The sequence below is a fragment of the Anomaloglossus baeobatrachus genome, chromosome 3 (genome assembly GCF_048569485.1).
Source record: "Anomaloglossus baeobatrachus isolate aAnoBae1 chromosome 3, aAnoBae1.hap1, whole genome shotgun sequence".
NCBI lineage: Eukaryota > Metazoa > Chordata > Amphibia > Anura > Aromobatidae > Anomaloglossus > Anomaloglossus baeobatrachus.
The window spans coordinates 696209340-696235262 of NC_134355.1; the positions used below are offsets into that span (position 1 = coordinate 696209340).

General features: G+C 44.3%; 1 protein-coding gene across 1 annotated transcript in view; it reads left to right on the plus strand.

The window, feature by feature from the left end:
* LOC142297459 (vomeronasal type-2 receptor 26-like) overlaps positions 1 to 25923 on the plus strand; it is a 164329-nt gene that overhangs the window by 119638 nt on the left and 18768 nt on the right. Inside the window, exons 2-3 of the mRNA XM_075341685.1 lie at positions 12838 to 13620; positions 19711 to 19929. Coding sequence (XP_075197800.1) covers positions 12838 to 13620; positions 19711 to 19929 — 1002 coding nt within the window. The remainder of the gene's footprint in view (positions 1 to 12837; positions 13621 to 19710; positions 19930 to 25923) is intronic.

Sequence of the window (25923 nt, forward strand, 5' to 3'; positions counted from 1 at the left end):
CCTGTTAACATCACAGGGGCCATTGAGTACACTGACCATGTGCATTGGGGCCACACTTGTGGACAGCAGGCGCATCAGCAGCAGCAGGCCTGTTAATGCAACTGGGCTGCACAAGCAGGACTGGTAGGACAGGAGCTGGTCTTAACCGTTCTGCGTTACCAACTGTGGTGGTGGCCTGCATCGACGCCCTATCCCTGCCTACCTCTGGCCTAAAGCCGCAATGGGTTCAACACATGGAGGTGTGCTCTTTCGGAGCATAATAGAAGACTGCGCACCTCCTTGTTGGCTTCAGCCCGTTTTATAACGTGGGTCCGCCCCAAACCAGGGTGGACCACAATGCACCTCCTGGAGACAAAAGCAGAGTGACACGTCATGAGTGGCATAACTAACGTCCTATTTGGAACCGCAGCTTCAATAATGACCTCATGGCTGCCACGACACAAACACCTCACCAGTCATCGTCTGACCATCAATAATGAGGTGACAAGTCATAGGGGCGGGCCTCTGCAAGCCATTTGGGAGTGGCCTGGCAACATCGTCAGGACACCTGATGCCCTGTGGTCTATATGGGCCCCCCACATCAGGGGCAGGGCCAAAGAGTTCATTACCGGACCTAGTCTCTGATGCAGTAAGTGCCTGAGCATGCTCAGTAGCATGAAATACAGTCTCTGAAAAAAGACTATCAGCTTTAGCATGGTGTCTAGGCACAAAACAGGACTTAGACCCGGCACGGAATGCAAGTACCTGTGCAAATAGGCTTTTTGCACTAAGTGTGGGAGCATGCGCTGTATAACGAAATGAAGACTTAGCCTCAGGAATGGCACAGTCAGGCTGAGCATACTCACTAGGCGAAACACTGTAGTTAGGCTGCGGCTGGGGTAAATCGGCACACGCAAGCGCACTAGCTGCCTCTCCACACTTAGACGTGGAGGAGAAATTGTTCTTCGGGTGTGGACTTGGAGATGCTGTCTATGAACAGAAGGAAAAGCTAAAGGTGTGTGTTACAGCAAGGAGCCATCGCGGAAACACTTTGTTCAATTGTGAGGGGAGTCATTTTGGAGTTTGGTGAGGAGTACCGTAACGCCATTGAGCAGCATCCTGTGCCACAGACCAACATTCTTACGGTGCTGTCTATACTGCTTACCGTGAGAGGAGCGTAAAGTCTGTATTTCTGGCAACTGGACATCACAGTACCCGGGTACGGTAGGCTGTGCCCAGACAATAATGCGGGCACGCAACACTTTGTTTTATTAGCAAAACACATATCTGTTCTGGGTAGGCCGACTATTTATAGACAATAAGACTTGCTGCCTCTGCACTGTCAAATTGTCACATACAGTTTAAATCATAGAGGGACAGCAACACATGTTTGCATTGACTGTTGATTTTCAAGATTACCATGACTGTGTTGCAGAGCTGTGTGGTTTGCATTCACACTGTTATCATCTGCCTTATCTGTGAGGCTTCAGCTAACAAGGGTATTCAGGGGGGGTCATGTGTTTTGACTATGTTTAGGTAGATAACTGGGAAGCTCTTGTGATGCGCCACTGGTAAGTCGTGTTCGCACACACACACACACACGCACAAACACACAATTACTGCTACGCAGAGGGATTAGCAGGTAGTAGGCAACAGAATAGATTGTTCAATTATTTAAATTGTATGCATGGTTCTTATTGTTTGTTTTGGTAAAGTTAAACAATCATTTATCAACCCAACTGCCTAGAGTCCTTTTCCTGTTGCCTGGTTTTGCTGCATACTGGGTAGCCCACCCTGTACACGACTTAAAATGAAGCATAAGTCGCAATGTGAATTTCACTGTGCTACAATGCAGCTTTGCGTGCCTGTGCAACCACCGCCTGCCCCATCAAGTGCATCTGCGTGCTCTTCATCCTCTGTGACTGTGGGGACAGCAGTCTCACATGGTTTTTCACACTGCACTTCCACCCCTTTACACGCAACAGGGAGTGTGATTGGCAGGTCATCACTTGTTTTGGAAGTGGAAACAGATGGTATTGTTGAGCTGTCAGACATCGAGAAAACCAACATTGGATGCAGGCTACATTATATCCACATCTGCACCTTCGTCACAGATTGGCTGGACTACCTGCAGTTAATAATTGCATTCCAGAAATGGAAAGGAGTGTAGAATGCACAGGTGTTGTACCTTGCTTGGCAGCAAAGGAACACTAACTTAGTATTACAGACAATTTTAGGAAGGCAGAAAAAGAGTCAGCTCTTTGGGCAAATTAAATAGCGTGGCAAAAGTGGACAGGTGGGTACAGGGGCCGTGTTCTGTGGGTACCAGGACAGTAAAGGAAGCCTCACTTTCTATCCCTCCTAATGATCAAATGCAGCAAGGAATTCCTGAGTTTGCTATAAAATTAGCATAGCAAAATGTGCATGAGGGTGTCATGCATAGGTGCTGCACATAGATTTGCACCAGTGGGACACTAATGGAAGTCCAACAGCCAGTTCTTGTATGCCACTAAATGGCAGCATTTTTTGCTATTATTATAGCTTATTAAAAACAGAGCAGGAGGGTGTCATGCAGAGGTGCTAGAAATAGCTTGGCACCAGTGGGACAATAATGGAGTCCAACAGCCACTTTTAGGATGCCACTAAGTTTCCTCAGTGTTTGCTAGTATAATGGCTTAGTAACAATGAGTTTGAGTGTGCAATGCAGACAGAGGTGCTGCAAATATCTTTGCACTAGTGGGACAATACAGAAGTCCAACAGCCTTGTTTAGGATGCCACTAGGTTCACTCAGTGTTTGCTAGTATAATGGCTTAGGCCATGTGCGCACTTTGCTTTTTACCTGCTTTTTACCTGCTTTTTCAACTGCAGCGTTTAATGCCAAAATGGTTGTGTTCTGCTTTTCAAGCAAAGTCTATGGGAATTTGGGTTTCTTGTCCGCACTTTGCAGTTCAAACTGCAGCCTTTTTGTTGCAGAACTTTGGTCAAAAACTCAGCTTTGCAGTGCCAAGCCCAAATGGCAAAAACAATTGTCATGTTTTTGTTTTTACCATTTGAGTTTTGAACTGCAAAGCTGAGTTTTTGACCAAAGTTCTGCAACAAAAAGGCTGCAGTTTGAACTGCAAAGTGCGGACAAGAAACCCAAATTCCCATAGACTTTGCTTGAAAAGCAGAACACAACCATTTTGGCATTAAACGCTGCAGTTGAAAAAGCAGGTAAAAAGCAGGTAAAAAGCAAAGTGCGCACATAGCCTTAGTAACATTGAGTTTGAGTGTGCAATGCAGACGTGCTGCAAATATCTTTGCACTAGTGGGACACTAATGGAAGTCCAACAGCCACTTTTAGGATGCCACGAAGTTCACTCAGTGTTTGCTAGTATAATGGCTTAGTAACAATGAGTTGGAGTGTGCAAAGGACAGGAGGGTACAGTGGCAGGGTTGTGGGTCTGGGTAGAGGAAAGGAAGCCTCCCTTTCTATCCCTCCTAATGGGGAAATGCAGCGAGGAAATCCCTGACCTTAGCTACACAGACACTGTCATCTTGTGTAGCTGTTAAACTCTGTTTTCACGGCCCTGACTGTCACCTATGGCTCTGACCCTGCTGGTATTAGCCCTTACAAGGACTAATAGAAACTTCTATCCCTATTCTGTACAGCGCTGTGTATGGAGCGTACACAGCAGTATCGGAGACAGGAGCTACGCCAGTGATGACTGACACCACGGACGCAGAAGGCAGATAATGGCGTGCTGGAGGAAAATGTCCGGTTTTATAATGCAGGGACATGTGACATGGACATCCTATCACACATGCCGTTGCTTCTCTGGCTAAAAGTCCACTTAGCTGTGTGTGTGTCTGGGATTGGCTGACATGCTGGCCCGCCCCACTACACGTGCGCGCTTAGGGAAGGAAGACAAGGGAAAAAAAAAATGGCGATTATCCAAACAGCAGTGATCTGAATGCGCTGTTCCCGCACACTATACACTGAAATTTCATAATAGTGGGAGTCAAAGAGTGACTTACACTATTACAGCGGAAAGCCAGCTAGTAATTAGCTTGTCTTTTTGCTGCTAGAACCGTTCTTGAACGTATCTAGAACTATCGAGCTTTAGCAAAAAGCTCGAGTTCTAGTTCGATCTAGAACAGCCCCAAAATCACTCGAGCCGCGAACTGGAGAACCTCGAACCGCGAACCGTGCTCAACTCTAATACTGATGTTACATATCTTTCTCCAGGAACTCTAACATTTATTCCTTCACACCGGCTTTTTCCCTCTTCCCCTTCCAGATGACTCCTCCCGACACGTCCACTGCTTTTCGTTTTTGACCTTTGATATATTTAGATTACGTATTTACTTACACGCCATCATGATCTATTGATGAGCCATCATTTTATTCTTTGATTTTTTTTGACTTACAATGACTTTTGTAACTATGGATTTTTGTAAATATTGTATAAAATGTATATTATTTTGATACAGTTGTTATGGACAAGATTATGAATTATTATGAGTATATAAGTATATAAGAGTTACATGGAGATATCCATAAAGAACAGGATTTAAGATGGTGTTTGAACTGTATCCCACATATCTCTTGGCATAAGACTCAGACAGACAGTCTGGGCTATTCTTGTGACAAGTGAATCATGCTGACATTGCTTAATATAAATGAGGAACCAAGCACATTACAGTAAATTGTATATCACAGAATAAGCTGTTCTACTTTATCCAATAGGAGACGTGTTACGTATTCTTGGCACCTAGCCAATAAGGTTATATATATTTGTACAACTTCCGGAAATAAATCAGTCTTACTTTCTATTCATATCCGAGTACGTCTCTCTGGTGTGTGTGAAAGATAGTGGTTATGCATGCTACCACGAGTGACTCATAATTTGGACTGCAGACAGTTTAAGAGGCATGCATGACTAGATTGCATCAACCTAAATTAAGGCCTTATCATTTGGCGCCCAACGAACCTTAGGACGGAGCTCTGGATGGCGGACGGCCGTGCTGACACCTTCAGTCGAAAGGCAACTACGCGAGAGGTGGAGGTGCACACTCCAAACGCAGGTGAGAAAATTTGTATAATCTCACCTTGCAAACCTCATGCGTGTACTTGCATTTCGAAGGGGGGGTTGGGCTGTCCCAGTCTAGACACCTAATGACCGCCATCTCGCATGAGATAAGCCGTCCTAAGAGATCCCACACAAAGGTGGTCAGGTTCACCTTAAGCTGTCTGTATAAATTGTAAATCACATGAAATGTAATGTGGTTTTTGTCTGCTCTAGGAGAAAAGCAGAAGTTCTGTGTTTTATTTTTCTCTGACTTAACTGCAAGGGAAAATGAGGAAGTTGTTATATACGCTGCATATATGAATATATATGGTTATATCTGCAGGTGAGATCAGCCACCTGGATGGTGTATATAGTGTCCTTATTGTTATGTCATTGTGTTGACCTGTGTCTACCTGTTGAGATGTCTGTCTATTTGCAGCAGGTGGAGTACTTGCTGGTATCGCTCTAATCACTGTGTTTGCAGCGAGGCTGCCAGAAAGAGGAAGTGTCACGTAATGTAGTGAGAGCTGTCTTTGAGTGAAGAAAAAGAAAAAAAAAAAAACTCTGAAGATGTACTTTGAAGTATGATGTTTATGTATACTGCTATGTATACTATGAGATACACTGGTGTGTAACAAACCCGGTCGATAGTTGATGTTTGATAAGGCCTTGGACGGACCTGATCTTCGGGGATAGAAGATTTGGAAGGGTTTTCTATGTACGGGTGCAGTCTTGTATAAAGTTACAAAAGTGGGGGACTGACCCTGACTGTTACCTGGTACGGTGTTCCTGCTAAGCAGTGAGTTTAAGTTGTACTCATTGGTCTTGTTTTAGTGGATGTCAGTGTATTCTTACCTAGGAATTGAATATACTGGGGAAAACCCTTGATGTCAGGCTTAATCATTGAGTATTGATGTTCTGGACGGATTTGTTCAAAGAAGGTGTATATAGTGTGAACAGAGGTTACTAGTACATGAAGTAAGAGATAGTGAGGGTGAATTTAGTTTCTATCACCCGCGTGACACTACTTCCTGGTAGGACAGCCCGTTTGTGTTTGTGGTTTGTGGACTGAGGTAGAAATTCTGTGTATTCTGTGGATGTGGATAGTCGCTGGTCTAGGAGAGAAAGTGGCTAGCTCAGTCGGTAGAGCATCAGACATCCAGGTTGACGTGTTAGTTTTGGGTCGTATACCCTTGAAGCATGGGGTCTAATCAGTCCACACCTGTCAAGTTAACGGCAGAAGAATTAGTAAGCGAACGAGAAGGAAAAAAGTATGTTAAAAATGATGAAGTCGCTCTTGAAGGTGGCAGGAATCACTGCCAAGAAAGGGAGATTAGAGGAGCAGGAATGGAAAGATGTTTTGTCAAATAAGCGAGGGATCTTGAAAGATAAAGATCTCCTTATGGATGTAGATATTTCTATATTGCACCAGATCAGAAAATGGCACCTCAGGAAGTGGCCAAGCCCATTAGGAAACAACGCCCCCCTCCTCATAAGTCGTCCCCAGAGGGTTGGACTTGTGTAGTTTGTTCCCCTGCCCACCAAACGCCCTCCCTAGCCTGCCCAGACATCATTTCAGGTTGGGCCGCACCTAGTTCCCTTTTCCAGCCATCTTCAGTCCCAAGGCCACTGGCCTATTTGTTGCTGGAGCAGCAGAAGACACCGAGGGGTGTCAGGAAGATGACAATGATTTAACAATGATTCACCCCACCACCAGAACTTATTTGTATAGGCTCACCCAGATTAAAGCTGGGGATTCTTTCTGGCCAGTAATGAAGCCAGGTTTGCAGGTTTACAGTGAGGGTGCGTGTACCTTATCACCCAAGTGACACTGGAAGATGTTTTATGTATAATGTACGCAGTTTTTGGTGTGAAACACCGTAGGAGAGTTGAAAGGAAAGAAAAAAAAAAAAAAAAACAGGGAAGTGTTAGTTTCCATTTCAGTCCTGTGAATGAAATTCTGTGAAGTTTAGTTGTAAATGACACACGTATGTTGAAATGGAGAATTCTAGATGAGAATTGATGAGTAATTCTGAATCTAGCAACTGCACTATGTGTATTTTACCTGTCTGTGGAGCACTGTGTCCACGTAAGCCCACCCCATTATTTTCTGTTCTGAATGTAGATTTCTTTCTGTCACTCAGTGTTTTACTCAGCCCTGGGTGGGGTATGGTATGGGGATATTATTGCAGGGTCTGACAGGAGATAGGGATACGCTGGAGGCTCGGCCCTGACCACCATCAGGTCTACCGTCGAGATGAGGGCGAGTACAGGGTCCCTAGTTACAGGGTCAGCCCAGGGGTCCCTATATAATCCGTATTCCCAGTGACAGATTGAATACCTCCTGAATGTAGATGTCACAATACATGTCACTCCCTCCCAGGACTCTTCAGACGCCATTTTTGGCCAACACCTACTTCCTCTTTTAGCGGCTGTTTCTTATCGGTAATTATCTTTAGTGGATGTTTTAACTCAGACACTACATAGTTCATTTTTAGACGCCATTTTAGTCCAGCCGACACCCAGTTCCCCATTTTTGTTTATGCAGCCAAAGTCACTGCTCTGTTTATTGCTGACATAGCAGGGACTGCAGAGGGGGGAGACAGGGACCTGGAACACACACACTCCATTTTTGGTCATATATGCAGTTTTTCCCACTAATGAACCTTAGCAGAGGTTATTGCTGATAGTCCTGTGGAAACCTTTTCCCTTCACTTTTGCATGTTTGTTTTTGCTGTATGTTATACAATTTAGTAGACCATATAGACTGCTCACTATTAGTCCTGGTGGACAGTGAATATTTTTCTGCCTATGGCAGTTGCTGCTTAGCCTGGTTTTGAGATATTTTCACTTGTATGTTATCCTGCCGGTAGCTTGCACAAGAGTTCCCTGATAGAGAGGGTGGAGGTTCATGTGGTCCCAAGGGGACATTGATCTTCAGGAGTTGGTATATATTAGGGTTTTCGTTGGCAGCACCCAGTAATCCTTTGTGTCTTAGTTTGCAGGGTCTGACAGGAGATAGGGATACGCTGGAGGCTCGGCCCTGACCACCATCAGGTCTACCGTCGGGATGAGGGAGAGTGCAGGGCCCCCAGTTACGGGGTCAGCACAGGAGAGGTAGAGTAGATACGCTCCACTGCTTTTTCCTAGTTGTGTATATGTAGTCAGGGGGTGCTGCTTGGTAGTTTCCAAACCCTCTTGTGCTCTTTTCTCTTTCCCCGGGGTTTTAGGGGATCTTAGTTTTTAGAATTTCAGTGTTCTCCTGACCCCAAGTTACACTCATTGCTCTTTCTTACGAACCTAGGTATAGTCCTTTGTATCAAGTCTCCCCAACGTGGGACGAACCTAGGTATAGTCCTTTGTATCAGGTCTCCGAGAGCCCATATGCAAACAACTACAGCTGGTAACTCCTGCGTTGCAGTCACAGTCACTCACCTGAGTTACAGTCACAGTCACCTGAGTTACAGACACAGTCACCTGAAGAGTATCATCACGGCATCTCCAGCCCAGAAGTCATTCTACCTGTTTGCCATGGAGGAAGACAGCAGCCCTTTGAACACTACTCAGCCAGATTGAACACATACCTAAAGCACCAGTTGAAGATCAGTGCCCGTATGACATCACTGCTCCCTGACAAAGTCACCATCTCCCGGTGTGGGGTCCTTAATCCTGCTGAACTTCTCCCTCTTCCAAGGGGGGAGTGTCCCACCTCTGACACCTTGGTGGAAGAGGTAGTCGACTCTGGCATAGCTGAAGAAATTGGTACATACATGGGTATGGTGCTGGTAGCAGAAGATGCTGTGCTGATAGAGCAGTCGCTACCCGCATGCCTGTCTGTGAAGAAGCAGATGTATGTGCTCTCGCTGAAGCCTGCAAGATGGCAGCCAGCATCTACTCTGTGGAGGACAAGAGACTTGATCACTGCCAATGGAACTGTACGCCGCCATGAGGCCATAGAAGAACGGATGGAAGCTTTGCTATTGCCAGACAGAGTCGCGGTGAGCAGGGTTGAGGCCTACATTGGAGGAGTCAAGGGAAGCAGTAAGAAGTGCCCTCACTGACAGAACATCCAAAGAAGCCCCAAGACCACTTACGAGAGAAACAGTCAGTCAATCTGTGCTTTTCGAATGACCCAGATGTGAAGAAGAAAGGAAGGATGGAAAGTCTTGAGAAAACGTTGTCCTGACCCTACAAGAGCAAGTCCCAGAAGAAGAAGAGGACTGAGATAGGGTGCAGCTGCGGGCTCCCGGAGACCATAGAAAGTGGCTAGTGACCTGCTTTCACTGCCAGCCAAAGAGATATGGCAGGCCTTAGACACAGAACTGACTCTACACACCCCATACCAGCCACAGAATAGAGGGAAGGTTGGGAGGATGGGGCAGTGTAGAAGGCAAGGGCATGAGAGTCTTCGCTTGCATTGTTCAGTGTCAGACACACCCCAGCAGGGACCACTAGGTTGAGACCCTATGAAATCCTGTTTAGAAGTACCCCCAGATACTTCAACTAAGCTTGTTGTTTGTTTAAACATGTGCCTAATACACGTTTTTGAGTTTTCTCCTCCAGATCCAACCAGATCTAGATTTCTCTCTCTTTTCTTTTTCTCTCTCCTCTTTTCCTCTCTCTTTTCCTCTCTCTTTTCTCTTTTCCTCTCTCTCTCTCCCTCTCTTCTCAATCTCTCTCTCTTTCTCTCTCTCTTCTCTCACTCTTTTTCTTTCGGACGAAGATCCATGCATTCCACTACAAAGAGATGTCGGACCTGCCTGAGACCGGGAGATGGCTGTCTTCCCTCTTCTACCCGATACTTTGTGCCAGGATGATGATATCTAAGCATGTGGACTGGAAGACGACTCTACATCCCACCTTTGATGTCCCACCATTTCCGCCTGAGGACTGAGGAGCATGAGACTCTGAGTGAACCCAACCCTGATAAATATTAGCCAATTAAAGGACTACTGCCACGTTCCCCCTTCCTGAATAACGTGGGCCAGCGGAACATAGCCATGAGGACAGTCTAGAGAATACGATCAGGATCTGGCTTCCTATGCATAGTCTGTTGGGTGGGGAGATTCATCCACAAGGGATGGGGTATCTCGTATGTGAGTGAGGTAACCATCAGCATTAGGACAGATCAATAGACCTGGAAAAGTAAGGAAAGACTTTTTGGCTATCTCCAAAGGGGGGACTGTTATGGACAAGATTATGAATTATTATGAGTATATAAGTATATAAGAGTTACATGGAGATATCCATAAAGAACAGGATTTAAGATGGTGTTTGAACTGTACCCCACATATCTCTTGGCATAAGACTCAGACAGACAGTCTGGGCTATTCTTGTGACAAGTGAATCATGCTGACATTGCTTAATATAAATGAGGAACCAAGCACATTACAGTAAATTGTATATCACAGAATAAGCTGTTCTACTTTATCCAATAGGAGACGTGTTACGTATTCTTGGCACCTAGCCAATAAGGTTATATATATTTGTACAACTTCCGGAAATAAATCAGTCTTACTTTCTATTCATATCCGAGTACGTCTCTCTGGTGTGTGTGAAAGATAGTGGTTATTCATGCTACCACGAGTGACTCATAATTTGGACTGCAGACAGTTTAAGAGGGATGCATGACTAGATTGCATCAACCTAAATTAAGGCCTTATCACAGTCAATGTGCTGTTCTGATAAAACCATCTTGTGTCACACACAGACATACTCAGCTTAAAAAAGGCTGACGCCTCCAGCCGAAACATTGGGATAAGCGACACGTCTTTAATATTTTGACTTTGTGTACACAATAAAAGTATTGCGGAAAAAGAAGACTGTTTTTTTTTTTAATTTTTTGATTTTCTACTTGGGTGCCGAAGTGTTATTTTTATATTAGTACTTTATCTTTTTGACTTCAGAGCACAAATTGCCTTAACCTAAGAGCAAGGGTTAGGTTAGAGCTAAGGATTAAGAAAAACTATCACGCTCCCAAACACAGGTGGCAACAGAGAACAAGCCTTGTATAAAAAAAGAAGCCTTCTGGATCCTCACGCTTGATTCCCGGATTCCAATAGGACTGAAGTTGACATCTGATTTGTTTTATATTTATTAATGTTGCACAGGGTTTTTCCACTTCATTCATATTCATTTGAAACGTGTTCTAATATCCTAATGGTTTGTAGTTAATTCATTCCTATATGTCATGTTTTGTAAATATTTAAAAAATGTATGGGACCTGTCTATCATGTGATGTGTAGGCACTGGTTATCTCATCCCCCATTAATCCTTATAAAGTGGAGGTTCCTACATGGTACTACTATATTATGAATAAGATCGGAAATGATCGAAACGCATAATATACAAAATAATAAGTGTAATGGGATACCACTATATCATCCATGAGTAAGCGAGTATAATACTTCGAAACGTACGTCAGATGTTTCTGGGGGCTCCCTCCTACCGCCCGCTTGCTCCAGCGCTGTCACCCTGACTGGTAAATATGCCTCTCTGCTCCCTCCTCCCGCTGGGATCCACAGTTTAGCCATTGGCTGTTCCAATTGTTTGGGGGGTATACTTTAGGAGTGCAGAGGCGGTGTACTTTTCAGTGCTGGTCCGAGCTTAGCCCAGCCCATCTTTTCTCACACTGGTGTCATCTGTATATAGGTCTTATTGTAACAGCATTATTGTATTCATGTATGTATCTGTATTGATTTTAATATTCTACATCAATAAAGACTTTCAGATTTTTCCTGTAAAACTCCTTTTTTTCTTGTTTTAAATATCCTAATGGTTTGTAGTTAATTCATAGCTATATGTCATGTTTTGTAAATATTTAAAAAATGTATAGGACCTGTCTATCATGTGATGTGTAGGCATTTGTTATCCCATGCCTCATTAATCGTTATAAAGTGGAGGTTCCTACATGGTACTACTATATTATGAATAAGATCGGAAATGATCGAAACGCATAATATACAAAATAATAAGTGTAATGGGACATTGAACCCCTTTGTTTTGCCACATGCTGGTGGTTTTTAAGAAATTAAATAAACTGAATGTTAACTTTACTTGGATGTTGTGCTGGGAAATCTTTTCTTAGTAGCCCCCCAAATAGTATGATTGCACCATATAACCCCCCAAATTGTATTATCGCCCCAAAATAGCTTGATTTCTCCCCAAATATCATAATGGACCTGCAAAATGCCCTGCCAAAAAATTTCACCACATAGCCTTCCAAAGAATATAATGGCTCCTACATAGCCCTTGAAATATAATAGCCCCCACATAGCCCTCCATACAGTATCATCACTTTTATAAAAAATGAATTGATCTAAAAATAGAAGAAAACACTCATCTCTCCTCATCCCCCCGTTCTCCGGTTTCTGCAGAGTGTAGCCTGACACCCTGCACATCTCGGCGGCATGGCGGGAGCTATGTAGTGACATCACCGCGACTGCTGTACTGTGACGTTAGTTAGAGTCATGACTTTCAACTATATTGGCAACTAGGATATCGACACAATTGAATGTGCAATGGCGGGAGAGGGATGGGGGTGGGTCGGCGCTGACATTGGGCCCAGCTCTGGCACCAGACCCCATCGACTTACTGATCCCATAGTGGCTGTGTTCTCTGCCGCTACCCTGTTTCCCCAAACATAATCGAAAAATCTCCCCACTAATCCAGTAGCTTGTCTGATCAGAAACTTAAAATTTCACAATAAAAATTCTGTTGATAGAGATGGAGATCTGCCGGATATTATTATTTTTGTATTCTATGGAGAATATTTGATTGTTTTTTGACATTTTTTATTTTTTTCAGCTCAGTTATGCAAAAAAGGATTCATTTTTTGAACATAAGATGAGTTCTCCCTCGCTCTATCACACTTTCCCCAGACAGAGAGCTCAGTATAAATCCCTCGTACTTTTACTCAGACATTTGAGATGGACTTGGGTGGGGATCATCTCTTCAGAAGATGAGAGCAGCCAACGTTCCAGTGTGAAGCTGAAGGAGATATTAAGAGAGAACGGGATCTGCATTGAGTTCTCCATAACTCTCCATAAGCAGACAATGCTTAAAGATGCTCGGGCCGTAAAGACATTAGAGATGTCCTCCTGTAATGCTGTGATTTTGAATTTTAACTTAGATGAACCGATATTCTTTGAACTTGCGAGGCAGAAAGCATCCAGAAAAGTTTTAATTTCACTTTTCTCCTTTCCAAATTTCGTGAATGCCAAGATAATCAAACATCTCAATAGCTCTCTGATGCTGAGCCTACACAAGGTGGAGATTCCTGGTCTAAAGAACTTTCTTCTGGCTGTCGATGCCCAAAAATATGACAATTATTTCACTTTGAGGGAAATGTGGACAAAAACATTTCAATGCTTGCCGGATACCTTCATGGATGTGTCTGAGACGCCCTGTAATCAGACGATTGATGTTCATCTCTATGATGAATTGTTGTACGATGTGGAGAACTTTCGAGTCACCTTCCAAGTGTACGCCGCCGTCTACGCCCTGGCACATGCAATACATGATATTTTTGAGCAAAGTGATACAGAAGAACCTTCACTGGACCCACAACGGAGCTGGCCACACTGGAAGGTAATGTAACATGGCTGCTTACAGAAGAAGTGAAGGTAGAAATGTGCAGCATGGATATAGCTCTGACAAGTAGCTCCCCTATAAAAAAGACAATCACCATTTGATTTCATTAACAAATCTGTGGTGCAGCAGCATGCAAAGCCTTTGAGATACTTTCATCTTAACTTTTTCCAGATGAGGCCAATATTCATTTTTTCAGGCTATTTTTCATTGTCCTCTTCCAAGAGACATCACTTTTTACTTTTCCATCAACATAGGTGTGTTTTTTGCAGCACATTTTTGGTTGTGAATGACACTATAGATTTACTTATACAATCTACTACAAAATAAATATTTAAATGAGGAAGAGGTAGAGTCATGGCCAAAAGTGTTGGGACTCAAAAAATAAAGTATTTCACTCAGAAAATTATTGCAATTACACATGTTAATTTCCTTTAATTGTTATTGGAATAACACACAAAAAAAATAGAGAAAAAAAGGCAAATTGGACATAATTTCACACAAAACCTCCAAAATGGCCTGACAAAATTTTTGTAAACTTTTCAAAATTGTGGAAAAACAAATTTTCAAAATTCTGGGGAAAAATTTGTTTGAAAACAATTGTTTCAAAATTGTGGAAAAACAAGTATGTGATTCTTCTTCAGACTCAGCTGTGGCAATTAAACAGGTGTGGGCAATATGAAAATCCTACCTGAAAACAGATATAAAGAGAAGTTGACTCAATCTTTGCATTTTGTGTCTGTGTATGCCACACTAAGCATGGAGTACAGAAAGTACAGAAAAGGGGAGTAGAAAACTGTTTGAGTCCTTGTAAACCAAAATTTTTGAAAAATATCAACAATCTCAAAATGACAAGTCCATCTCCAGATATCTTGATGTTCCTTTGTCCACATTGCACAACATAATCAATAAGTGTTCAACCGTGGCATTATAGCTATTTTTCCTGGATGTGGACAACAACAAAACATTGATCAAAAGTTGCAAGGCAGGATAGTCCGGAAGGTGAATAGGCAGCCAAAAATCAAGTTCAAAGAAATTAAAGCTGTCCTGCAAGATCCGGGTGCATCAGTGTCAACACAAACTATCCTCCCACATCTGAATGAAATGAAGCCTTATGGAGGAGACCCAGGCTGATCTTACTGCTGACTCAGAGACAGAAAAAAGCCAGACTGCAGTTCAACAAAATGTACAGTACAGACCAAAGGTTTAGACACATCTTCTCATTCAAAGAGTTTTCTTTATTTTCATGACTCTAAAAATTGTAGATTCACATTGAAGGCATCAAAACTATGAATTAAAATATGTGGAATGAAATACTTAAAGTGTGAAACAACTGAAAATATGTCTAATATTCTAGGTTCTTCACAGTAGCCGCCTTTTGCTTTGATTACTACTTTGCACACTCTTGGCATTCTCTTGATGAGCTTCAAGAGGTAGTCACCAGAAATGGTCTTCTAACAGTCTTGAAGGAGTTCTCAGAGATGCTTAGCACTTGTTGGCCTTTTGCCTTCACTCTGCGGTCGAGCGCACCCTAAACCATCTTGATTGGGTTCAGGTCTGGTGACTGTGGAGACCAGGTCATCTGGCGTAGCACCCCATCACTCTCCTTCTTAGTCAAATAGCCCTTACACCACCTGGAGGTGTTTTTGGGGTCATTGTCCTGTTGAAAAATAAACGATGGTCCAACTAAATGCAAATCGGATTGAATAGCACGCCGCTGCAAGATGCTGTGGTAGACATGCTGGTTCAGTATGCCTTCAATTTTGAATAAATCCCCAACAGTGTCACCAGCAAAGCACCCCCACACCATCACACCTCCTCCTCTATGCTTCATGGTGGGAACCAGGCATAAAGTGTCCATCTGTTCACCTTTTCTACAAAGACACGGTGGTTGGATCCAAAGATCTCAAATTTGGACTCATCAGACCAGAGCACAGATTTCCACTGGTCTAATGTCCATTCATTGTGCTTTTTAGCCCAAACAAGTCTCTTCTGCTTGTTGCCTGTCCTTAGCAGTCGTTTCCTAGCAGCTATTTTACCATGAAGGCTGCTGCACAAAGTCTCCTCTTAATAGTTGTTCTAGAGATGAGAAGGTGTGTCCAAACTTTTCGTCTTTACTGTACATCAAAATTTTTCTGGGGAATTATCTTGAGGACAAATAAGACCAAAATAGAGCTTTTTGGTGAAGTACATCAGTCTACTGTTTACAAAAAAATGGAATAAGCCCTACAAAGAAAAGAACACAAGACATAGTCACATATGGTGGAGGCCAGAGATTTTTTGGAATTGATTTGCTGCTTTTGGCACTGAGGTCCTTGACTGTGTGCAAGGCATCATGAAATCTGAAGATTACCAAAGGATTTTGGGTCACAATGTAGTGCCCAGTGACAAAAAGCTGGGTTTGTGTCCTAGGTCATGGGTCTTTCAGTGGGACAGTAACACTAAACACTTCAAGAAGCCCCAGAAATGCATAAAAACTAAGCTCTGGAGAGTTCTGAAGCGGCCACAATGAGTTTGCTCTAAATTTCATTGACACTTGTGGAAAGATCTTAAAATTGCTGTTGGGAGAAGACGTCTTCAAATATGAGAGACCTGGAGCAGTTTTTAAAGAAGAGTCCAAATTTCCAGGTCAGATGAGTAAGAAGCTTGTGGACGGTCATAGGAAGCAACTGATTGCAGTTATTTATTTAAAAGGGTAATGGGGGTGCAGCTAATTATTAATTTGAGGAGGCCAAAAATTGTGTTCATTTTTGAGTCTTTTTGTGTGACTATATGTCCAACAATTTTTGTGTTGGTCCAATACACACAATGGAAATAAACATGTATATACAGTCATATGAAAAAGTTTGGGCACCCCTATTAATGTTAACCTTTTTTCTTTATAACAATTTGGGTTTTTGCTATTTCAGTGTCATATATCTAATAACTGATGGACTGAGTAATATTTCTGGATTGAAATGAGGTTTATTGTACTAACAGAAAATGTGCATCCGCATTTAAACAAAATTTGACCGGTGCAAAAGTATGGGCACCCTTATCAATTTCTTGATTTGAACACTCCTAACTACTTTTTACTGACTTACTAAAGCACTAAATTGGTTTTGTAACCTCATTGAGCTTTGAACTTCATAGAAAGGTGTATCCAATCATGAGAAAAGGTATTTAAGGTGGCCACTTGCAAGTTGTTCTCCTATTTGAATCTCATATGAAGAGTGGCATCATGGGCTCCTCAAAACAACTCTCAAATGATCTGAAAACAAAGATTATTCAACATAGTTGTTCAGGGGAAGGATACAAAAAGTTGTCTCAGAGATTTAAACTGTCAGTTTCCACTGTGAGGAACATAGTAAGGAAATGGAAGAACACAGGTACAGTTCTTGTTAAGCCCAGAAGTGGCAGGCCAAGAAAAATATCAGAAAGGCAGAGAAGAAGAATGGTGAGAACAGTCAAGGACAATCCACAGACTACCTCCAAAGACCTGCAGCATCATCTTGCTGCAGATGGTGTCAATGTGAATCGGTCAACAATATAGCACACTTTGCACAAGGAGAAGCTGTATGGGAGAGTGATGCAAAAGAAGCCGTTTCTGCAAGCACGCCACAAACAGTCGCCTGAGGTATGCAAAAGCACATTTGGACAAGCCAGTTACATTTTGGAAGAAGGTCCTGTGGACTGATGAAACAAAGATTGAGTTGTTTAGTCATACAAAAAGGCATTATGCATGGAGGAAAAAAAACACGGCATTCCAAGAAAAGCCCTTGCTACCCACAGTGAAATTTGGTGGAGGCTCCATCATGCTTTGGGGCTGTGTGGCCAATGCCGGCACCGGGAATCTTGTTAAGGCCTGAAACACACATCCGTGAAACACGTGCGTGTTTGGTCCGTTTCCGTGTATACTGGAGACACGGCCAAAGTGCACCAAGGTTATTGTATGATAAAAGCTCCACGTGCATTTTTGATGCATGTCCGTTTGTCCGTGTCCGTGATCCGTACCTGTGTGCGTTTTGCACGGCAGCATGTCCGCTTTCTGCACGCAACACGCAGCACGGACTCAATGAAAGTCAATGGGTCTGTGCGCACGTCCGAGTGGCACGGACGCATCTCTGTTTGCTCCCTATACGTTTTGTGCTTTTCGCTGATCGCGCTACTCACCTCATTTGCTGCGTGGAGCTGACAGGAGCGGCGGTGTATTCTGCAGCTCCTGTCACCTGCATGTAGCAGAGCTGGATGCGACGCTGGAGGTCCGTGGATTACGCCGGACATGGAGGGCTTTGTCGGGGTTAATAAATTGGTGATGAGGGACTTTGTTAGTGTTTTTTATTTCTAATAAATTATTTTTTCGGGTGTGTGTGTGTGTTTTTTTTAATGTCACTTACAGATTAATCATGGAGGGTGTCTCATAGATGCCTGACATGATTAATCTAGGACTTATTGGCAGCTGTGGGCTGCCAATAACTCCTTATTACCCCGATTTGCCCACGCACCAGGGCAAATCGGGAAGAGCCAGGTACAGTCCCAGAACTGTCGCATCTAATGTATGCGGCAATTCTGGGCGGCTGCTGACTGATATTGTTAGGCTGGGGGGCTCCCCATAATGTGGGGCTCCCCATCCTGAGAATACCAGCCTTCAGCCGTATGGCTTTATCTGGCTGGTATTAAAATGTTTTTTTTAATTATTTATTTATTTATTTCCATACTCCATAGTGACACGCCCACCGGCTGCTGTGATTGGGTGCAGTGAGACATCTGTCACTCAGCGTGGGGGCGTGTCTCACTGCAACCAATCATAGGCGCCGGTGGGGGGAGAAAGCAGGGAATACGAGATTGTTTAATGAGCGGCCGGCTTTTTCAAATTAGAAAAAGCCGCCGGAGCAGTGTGAACGCCGTGCAGCGCCAGTGATCGGTGATCGGTGAGTATGAGAGAGAGGGGGATACTTCAGTCACTCGGGGGATAAGCGGTCACCGGTGAATCCTTCACAGGTGACCGCTAATCAGTACACGGCACACAGACAGAGCCGCGGCATGACAATGAAGTCGGGTGAAGTTCACCCGAGTTCATTCTCATCCCACTACTCTGTCTTCCGACATGTAGTAACGACATTTTGCATCACACACGTACATTTCACACGGATAACACACACACATGTCAGTTATTTCACTCACGCACACACGGACATTCCACACGCACATACGGCTAGCATACGGGATACACACAGGCCACACATACTATAAAAATGGACCTAAAAAACGGAAAACGGACCCAAAAAATGGCCCGTATCACACGTGCATGGTTTTAACGGATGTGTGTTGGAGCCCTAAAGTTGAGGGTCGCATGGATTCAACTAAGTATCAGCAGATTCTTGACAATAATGTGGAAGAATCAGTGATGAAGTTGAAGTTACGCAGGGGATGGATATTTCAGCAAGACAATGATCCAAAACACCGCTCCAAATCTACTCAGGCATTCATGCAGAGGAACAATTACAATGTTCTGGAATGGCCATCCCAGTCCCCAGACCTGAATATCATTGAACATCTGTGGGATGATGTGAAGCGGCTGTCCATGCTCAGCGACCATCAAACTTAACTGAACTGGAATTGTTTTGTAAACAGGAATGGTCAAATCTACCTTCATCCAGGATCCAAGAACTCATTAAAAGCTACAGGAAGCGACTAGAGGCTGTGATTTTTGCAAAAGGAGGATCTACAAAATATTAATGTCACTTTTATGTTGAGGTGCTCATACTTTTGCACCGGTCAAATTTAGTTTAAATGCGGATTGCACATTTTCTGTTAGTACAATAAACCTCATTTCAACCCAGAAATATTACTCAGTCCATCAGTTATTAGATATATGAAACTGAAATAGCTGTTGCAAAAACCCAAATTGTTATAAAGAAAAAAGGTTAACATTAATAGGGGTGCGCAAACTTTTTCATATGACTGTAACAAGACATGTGTAACTGCAATGAATTTCTGGGAGATACTTCATTTTCTGGAACGATTTCAAGGCTGCCATCATTTTCGGCCATGACTATATCTGTAGAGTTTGGCTTTCCGGAGTTTATTATATATGATTTCTATTTACAGCTCAATCGTTATCTAAAGAACATTCATTTTAAGACCCGAGGAGAAGAGGAGGTTTATTTTAATGAAGATGGGCACTTTTTAGCAAAAATCGATATCTTAAACCTTATAGTTTTTCCAAACAAGTCTCTTGATAGACGGACAGTTGGCTTTTATGATGAAAGCAGTGACCAGTTTCATATCAACACCAGCGCCATCATGTGGAGTGGAAAGGTTTCTCAGGTATGTGGCTTCACCCTTCATCACTATTGATATCACCTGAGACCACCATAGCAGCAGAGCTAAGAGCATTAGGTTATTGAAGGTGTAAGTAATGAATATTTTTTTTTAATGCTCTCTACTCAATACACCAGCAACCTCTGGCACTCCAGTTGGTGCAAAACATGACCTGACAGCCTCCAGACAGGTAGTGCCGGTAAAAAATTGTAGTTTTACTACATCTGGATTGCTGTACGTTGCTTTAGAAACCTCTGTAAGAAGACAACCAAATACATTGTAAATGGCCAGTATTTATCTAGGCCAAGGCACTGTTACTATAACTGCCTGCTCAAAATTTGCCAGTGAACTAGCTAAATAGATCTTGGCACTTTTAGTGCCTGCTCAAAATTAACCATTGAACCAGATTTCTAGGTCTTCACACATGGCACTTTTGCTGCATTTTTTAACTATTTTTACAATGGTTTTTACCTTGGTTTTATGCAAATCCATGCTACTAAAATATTGCCTTCACAATCGGTGGTGCATGTGCTGTACTACACACACATCAGTACTCTAACAGTCACCAATGCCGGCACATACCTTCACAATATGCTCTCTCATTGGTCCACCCACATTTAAAAAGCCCACTCCTTCCTCCCCAATGCAAGTCTCCTGACAAAGATAGGATGAAACGCGCGTTGGGTAGGCAGGGGCATCTCAACACCACTGACCACGTGTAAGTTTACAATCATAGTTTATTATGGTACAACTGGTTCCAATACTTGGAATGTTAATTTAAACCTCTACAGGACTGTACTGTTTGTGTTAGGTGATGTAGTTATAGAAAATACGGTAATTGTATGATTTTTATTTATTTTTTTTTACTTTTGGTAAACACACCTTATGAACTAGATATATATTATTGCATGTTGGCCTTGTGTATGAAGTATAAGGTCTCCTACATTACCTGGCAGCACTTGTTATGTTTAGGAATATTATGAGAATGTTTTTATTTATTATGTTAATAAAATTGAGAGTTTCATATACTCGATGTGTGGACCCTTTTATGTTACATGTACAGTAGGTTGTTCTTTAAAGCAATTAATAGTCGTATAAAATAGTTACTATACAACTATGTGGTTTAAAAGTATATCAAATCCATTGTGGATATGTTTTATTATGGAGGTGATGCATAAACCACCTAGACATGTATTGATCACAAATGTGAGGGAAAGGAGACTGATCCTAGATGTTTGTAGACAATTTAATGTCTTGCGCATGGTAAATGTTCTTTTAATGAAGTAGTACTGGTACCTGGGCAGGCTTAAAATACTGTACACTAACTGTTATTGTGACGCCCTGGCAAAACCAGGTAGTCACAGATGACTGTACCCCCTACCACGGGTACAGAAATCGCCTCCTCCTTGGGAATTAACACCACATCCCACACAAAGGAACACCAGCCACAAAGCCTAGTTGCCCCCACATGACAGCCGGGACACACCAGTGGCCGGGACCAGGCGGATGGGAGCGCCTACCTAGGGGTCTTGAGGTGACAGGGGGTGGGAACCAGTCAGTTTTCAGTTAGAGTTTCAGTTGAGAGTTTCAGTTGGAGTAGAGTAAAGTTGGAGTCAAGGAGCTGAAGTGCAACGTGGTAAGGGTTGGAGCCCTTGGACCACGGGGGAACCATCTAGGTGGCAGACAGCAGTATAGGGCCACAGGCGAAGGAGATCTGGTCGTGGGAGACCTGAAGTGGACCGGGGCAGGGTTGTAGCCCGCCGGTACCGACAACGGAAATCTGGTCCGGGGTACCTGGACCCTAGGACGAGGCAAGCTTCAAGCCTCTTGTTAATTGACCTGGGGACAAGGTACCAGGCCTTGTTTCCGAAGAGAGAAGCCCAGAGAGATCAAACCCGCAGCCCACCGCGGGGGATAGGGTGTCCACCAAGAACCTATTAAAATCCCACGGGTCAGAGTTTGCGGGCAATGGCTCCCTCTGCGTACAAAGCTGCAGGGGAGCGGATTTCTCCCGTTCCAAGCAGGTTTAATCAACACACAGCAAGACACAAGTGCAGGAGGAAGGGTCCCTACCTTGCTAGCCCATGTGCGGGACCACCACACCTCTCCAACCGGCATCCAGCCTTGGTTTACAGTACAGACTCTGTGTGGATTCTTCATAATCGTGAGTACACCGGTGTCACCCGGCGTCCCAGCACTGCTCCCTACCTACACACCTGGGCCCCCGGGACTACACCTCCCCTACCCGTGGATGGGATACCACCTTGCTGCCCAATACCATCGGTCCCGGACACTGACCCCAAGAGGCAGCGGCGGTGCCACCATCCCATCGCCACAACCCACGGGTGGCATCACAGACAAAAACTATCTCCCCTGTAAATACCCCCCTTTTCACAGTTGCGAGGATGGGCGGTTGCACGAGCCCCGGGTCTGGTCACCACTCAAGCCCCAGACACGATCCCGGACCCGAGCACAACGAGCAGCTCCTCTGCTGTGGAGCGGCACCCGTCCGCGACATTATGTCAACCATAGGCACATGACGGGCCATCTATTCCCAGCTATTGGTGAGGTGCTTCTGAGCCTGTAAGGCATCAGGAGAACTCAAGGTGTTTAACCTGTGGAGGAATATGTGACCTGGAAACATGAAGTCTCAGGAGTAGAGATGAGCGAACCGGTCGCAGTTCGGCTCGAGCTCGGTTTGCTGAACCGAGGTCTGGTTCGCGTTCGGTTCGGCGAACCGCTTGAACCACATAGGAAACAATGGGAGGCAATCACAAACACATAAAAACCCCTAGAAAACACCCTCAAAGGTGTCCAAAAGGTGACAAACAACTCACAACACAAACACATGGGAAAGTGACTAGGACATATACTCATGCGAAAACAAAAGAGCTGGACAATGAAAAAAAGGAGACACAGATATAGGCATGGCATGCCCTTCTAAAATGATGTAAAACACCGCAAGGTGACTCCAAGCGGAGTCTCCCTTTTTTCCAAAAATTGGGCCACACACACACCCACCCCTTCAGTGGCAGCACTTGTGCCCTAGTTGTACACTTCACAGATAGATTTGCATCAAGCACATTCAAAAATACGCCATCCTTAACCGTCCCCAGGATGACACCGGGGTAGGTAGCAAAGTCTTTGCTGAACCATGACTTGTTCATCTTGGCTCCTTTTTAAAAACAAAGTAAGCAAGGGTTACTCCAAGCAGAACGCAAGAAAAGGGGGGGAGCCAGCACTGCTCATGAATGGCATGCAACAATAAAGAAATAAAAAGTGTAAAATTCACAAATTCATTCCTACTGTAAAAATTCAATGAGATTTTTTGCAAATGATTGATCAATGATTTGAGCCCCCCTGCCCCGTCACGGCAAATCTCTATAGGGGGGTCCCTAACGCTATATTATAAATTATTATGTACCATAAGGTCTCATATAATGAGCAGGACCACATGAAAACACCACTTACCTGAGACATGTCTGGACTGCTCCCATGCTGCCAGGACTGACAACCTTGTTCCGCCCTCATCCATGTTTGCTGGTCTGGCACTGTGAGGGCCAGTCCTGACATTGTGCTGGTGTGTGTGGTTCTGCCACACACACTGGCACCTGGGCTGCCTTTATTCGCGGTTGTCAGTTCTGGCAGCATGGGAGCGGTCCAGACATGTCTCGGGTAAGTGGTGTTTTCATGTGGTCCTGCTCATTATATGAGACCTTATCGTACATAATAATTTATAATATAGCGTTAGGGACCCCCCTATAGAGATTTGCCGTGACGGGGCAGGGTGGCTCAAATCATTGATCAATCATTTGCAAAAAAATCGCATTGAATTTTTACAGTAGGAATGAATTTGTGAATTTACACTTTTTATTTCTTTATTGTTGCATGCCATTCATGAGCAGTGCTGGCTCCCCCCTTACTTCAAGCGGAATCTCCCTTTTTTCCACAAATTGGGCCACACAGACACCCACCCCTTCAGTGGCAGCACTTGTGCCCCAGTTGTACAATTCACAGGTAGATTTACATCAAGCACATTCCAAATCCACAAGCATTTAGTCTCCCCAGGATGACACAGTGGTAGTAAATTCCTTGTGGATCCATGACTTGTTCATTTTGATGAACGTTAGTCTGTCCACATTGTCACTGGACAGATGTGTGCGCTTATCTGTCAGCACACACCCAGCAGCACTGAAGACACAATCAAAGACAACGCTGGCAGCTGGACACGACAAGATCTCCAAGGCGTAAGTGGCGAGCTCAGGCCATTTTTCAAGATTTGAAGCCCAAAATGAGCAAGGCTCCATTTGCAAAGTCATGGCATCGATGTTCATTTGGAGATACTCCTGGGAGATTCACTCCGTGCACCACGGTTGATTGGTGGAGAAGCCGAGCTAAGATCGAGTAACAGCTTCTGCTGATACTCCTGCATACGTGCGTCCCTTTCTATGGCTTCTGCTGATACTCCTGCATACGTGCGTCCCTTTCTATGGCTGGAATTATGTCACAAAATTTGGACTTGTACCGGGGATCTAATAGTGTGCAAGCCAGTAGTCATCATCACTTCAAATTTTGACAATACGAGGGTCATGTTGTAGGTAGTGCAGCAAGAAGGCGCTCATATGTCTTGCGCAGCCATGCGGACCAAGTCCACGCTGTGTTTGTGGCATAGAGGTGCTATAACCGTTCTTTCTTCCTCTGACATCTCCCCCCAACCTCTTTCAACTGAAATTTGACCAAGGTCTCCCTCATCCGCTGAGTCTTCCATGTCCATGGACAGTTCGTCCTTCATTTATTCATGTTTTCCTGCACCTTCCTCAACATTTCGCCTGCTATCATGCACCCTTGTTGATCCCTGTCCCGCATGGTCCCATGCCTGCCGCGTTGGTGATGATGAACGTCTGGACCTTGGTGATGTTGTTGTGTCTTGCGCATATGAATCCTCCTGTAGTTCTTCCCCTTCCTGTTGTCCCACCCCCTGACTCCGAATAGTGTTTAGCGTGTGCTCCAGCATGTAAATGTAATTGTCATGCTGATAATGGCATTGTCAGCGCTAAACATATTCGTCGCCATGTCAAAACTGTGCAGAAGGGTGCATAGGTCCTTGATCTGAGACCACTCCATCAGGGTGATCTGCCCCACCACTGCATCTCGTTGGCCCAGGCTATACGTCATGACGTATTGCACCAGTGCTCGGCGGTGCTGACACAGTCGCTGTAACATGTGGAGAGTCGAATTCCAGTGTGTCGGCACATCGCATTTCAGGCGATGAACCGGCAGGCTGAAAGACTTCTGTAGCGATGCAAGTCGCTCAGCTGCGGCGCTTGAACGGCGGAAGTGAGCAGACAGTTTTCGTGCCCTGTTCAGAAGGCCATCTAGGCCGGGATAGTGTGTTAAAAATTGTTGGACAACAAGGTTCAACACGTGAGCCATACAAGGCACGTGTGTCACCTTGCCCAGGCGAAGGGCCGCACCCAGGTTGGCAGCATTGTCGCACACTGCCTTACCAGGCTGCAGGTTGAGTGGAGACAACCATTTACCAAACTCAGTCTCCAGAGCTGCCCACAACTCAGCCGCTGTGTGACTCTTAGTTCCAAGACATTTCAAGCTAAAGACCGCTTGATGCTGTTGCTCTCTGCTGTCAGCATAGTAATGAGGGGTGCGTGATTTCTTCTGCGCAGTTCCAACGCTGGAGGCCTGACCAGGCAGGCTTGGGGCGGAGGTGGAGGACCCAGATGAGGTTAAGGAGGCAGAAGCAGTGGAGGAACTTGGACAGACAGAGGATTGACGCCCAAGTCGTGGGGACGGCAAGATTTGTGCAGCAGACCCTTCACCATCAATCACCATAGTTACCCAGTGCCCAGTCAGCGACATGTAACGTCCCTGTCCATACTTACTGGTCCAAGTATCGGTGGTGAAATGCACCCGTTCACACACAGAGTTTCTCAAGGAAGCGGTGATGTTGTGTGCGACATGTTGGTGTAGCGCAGGCACACCTTT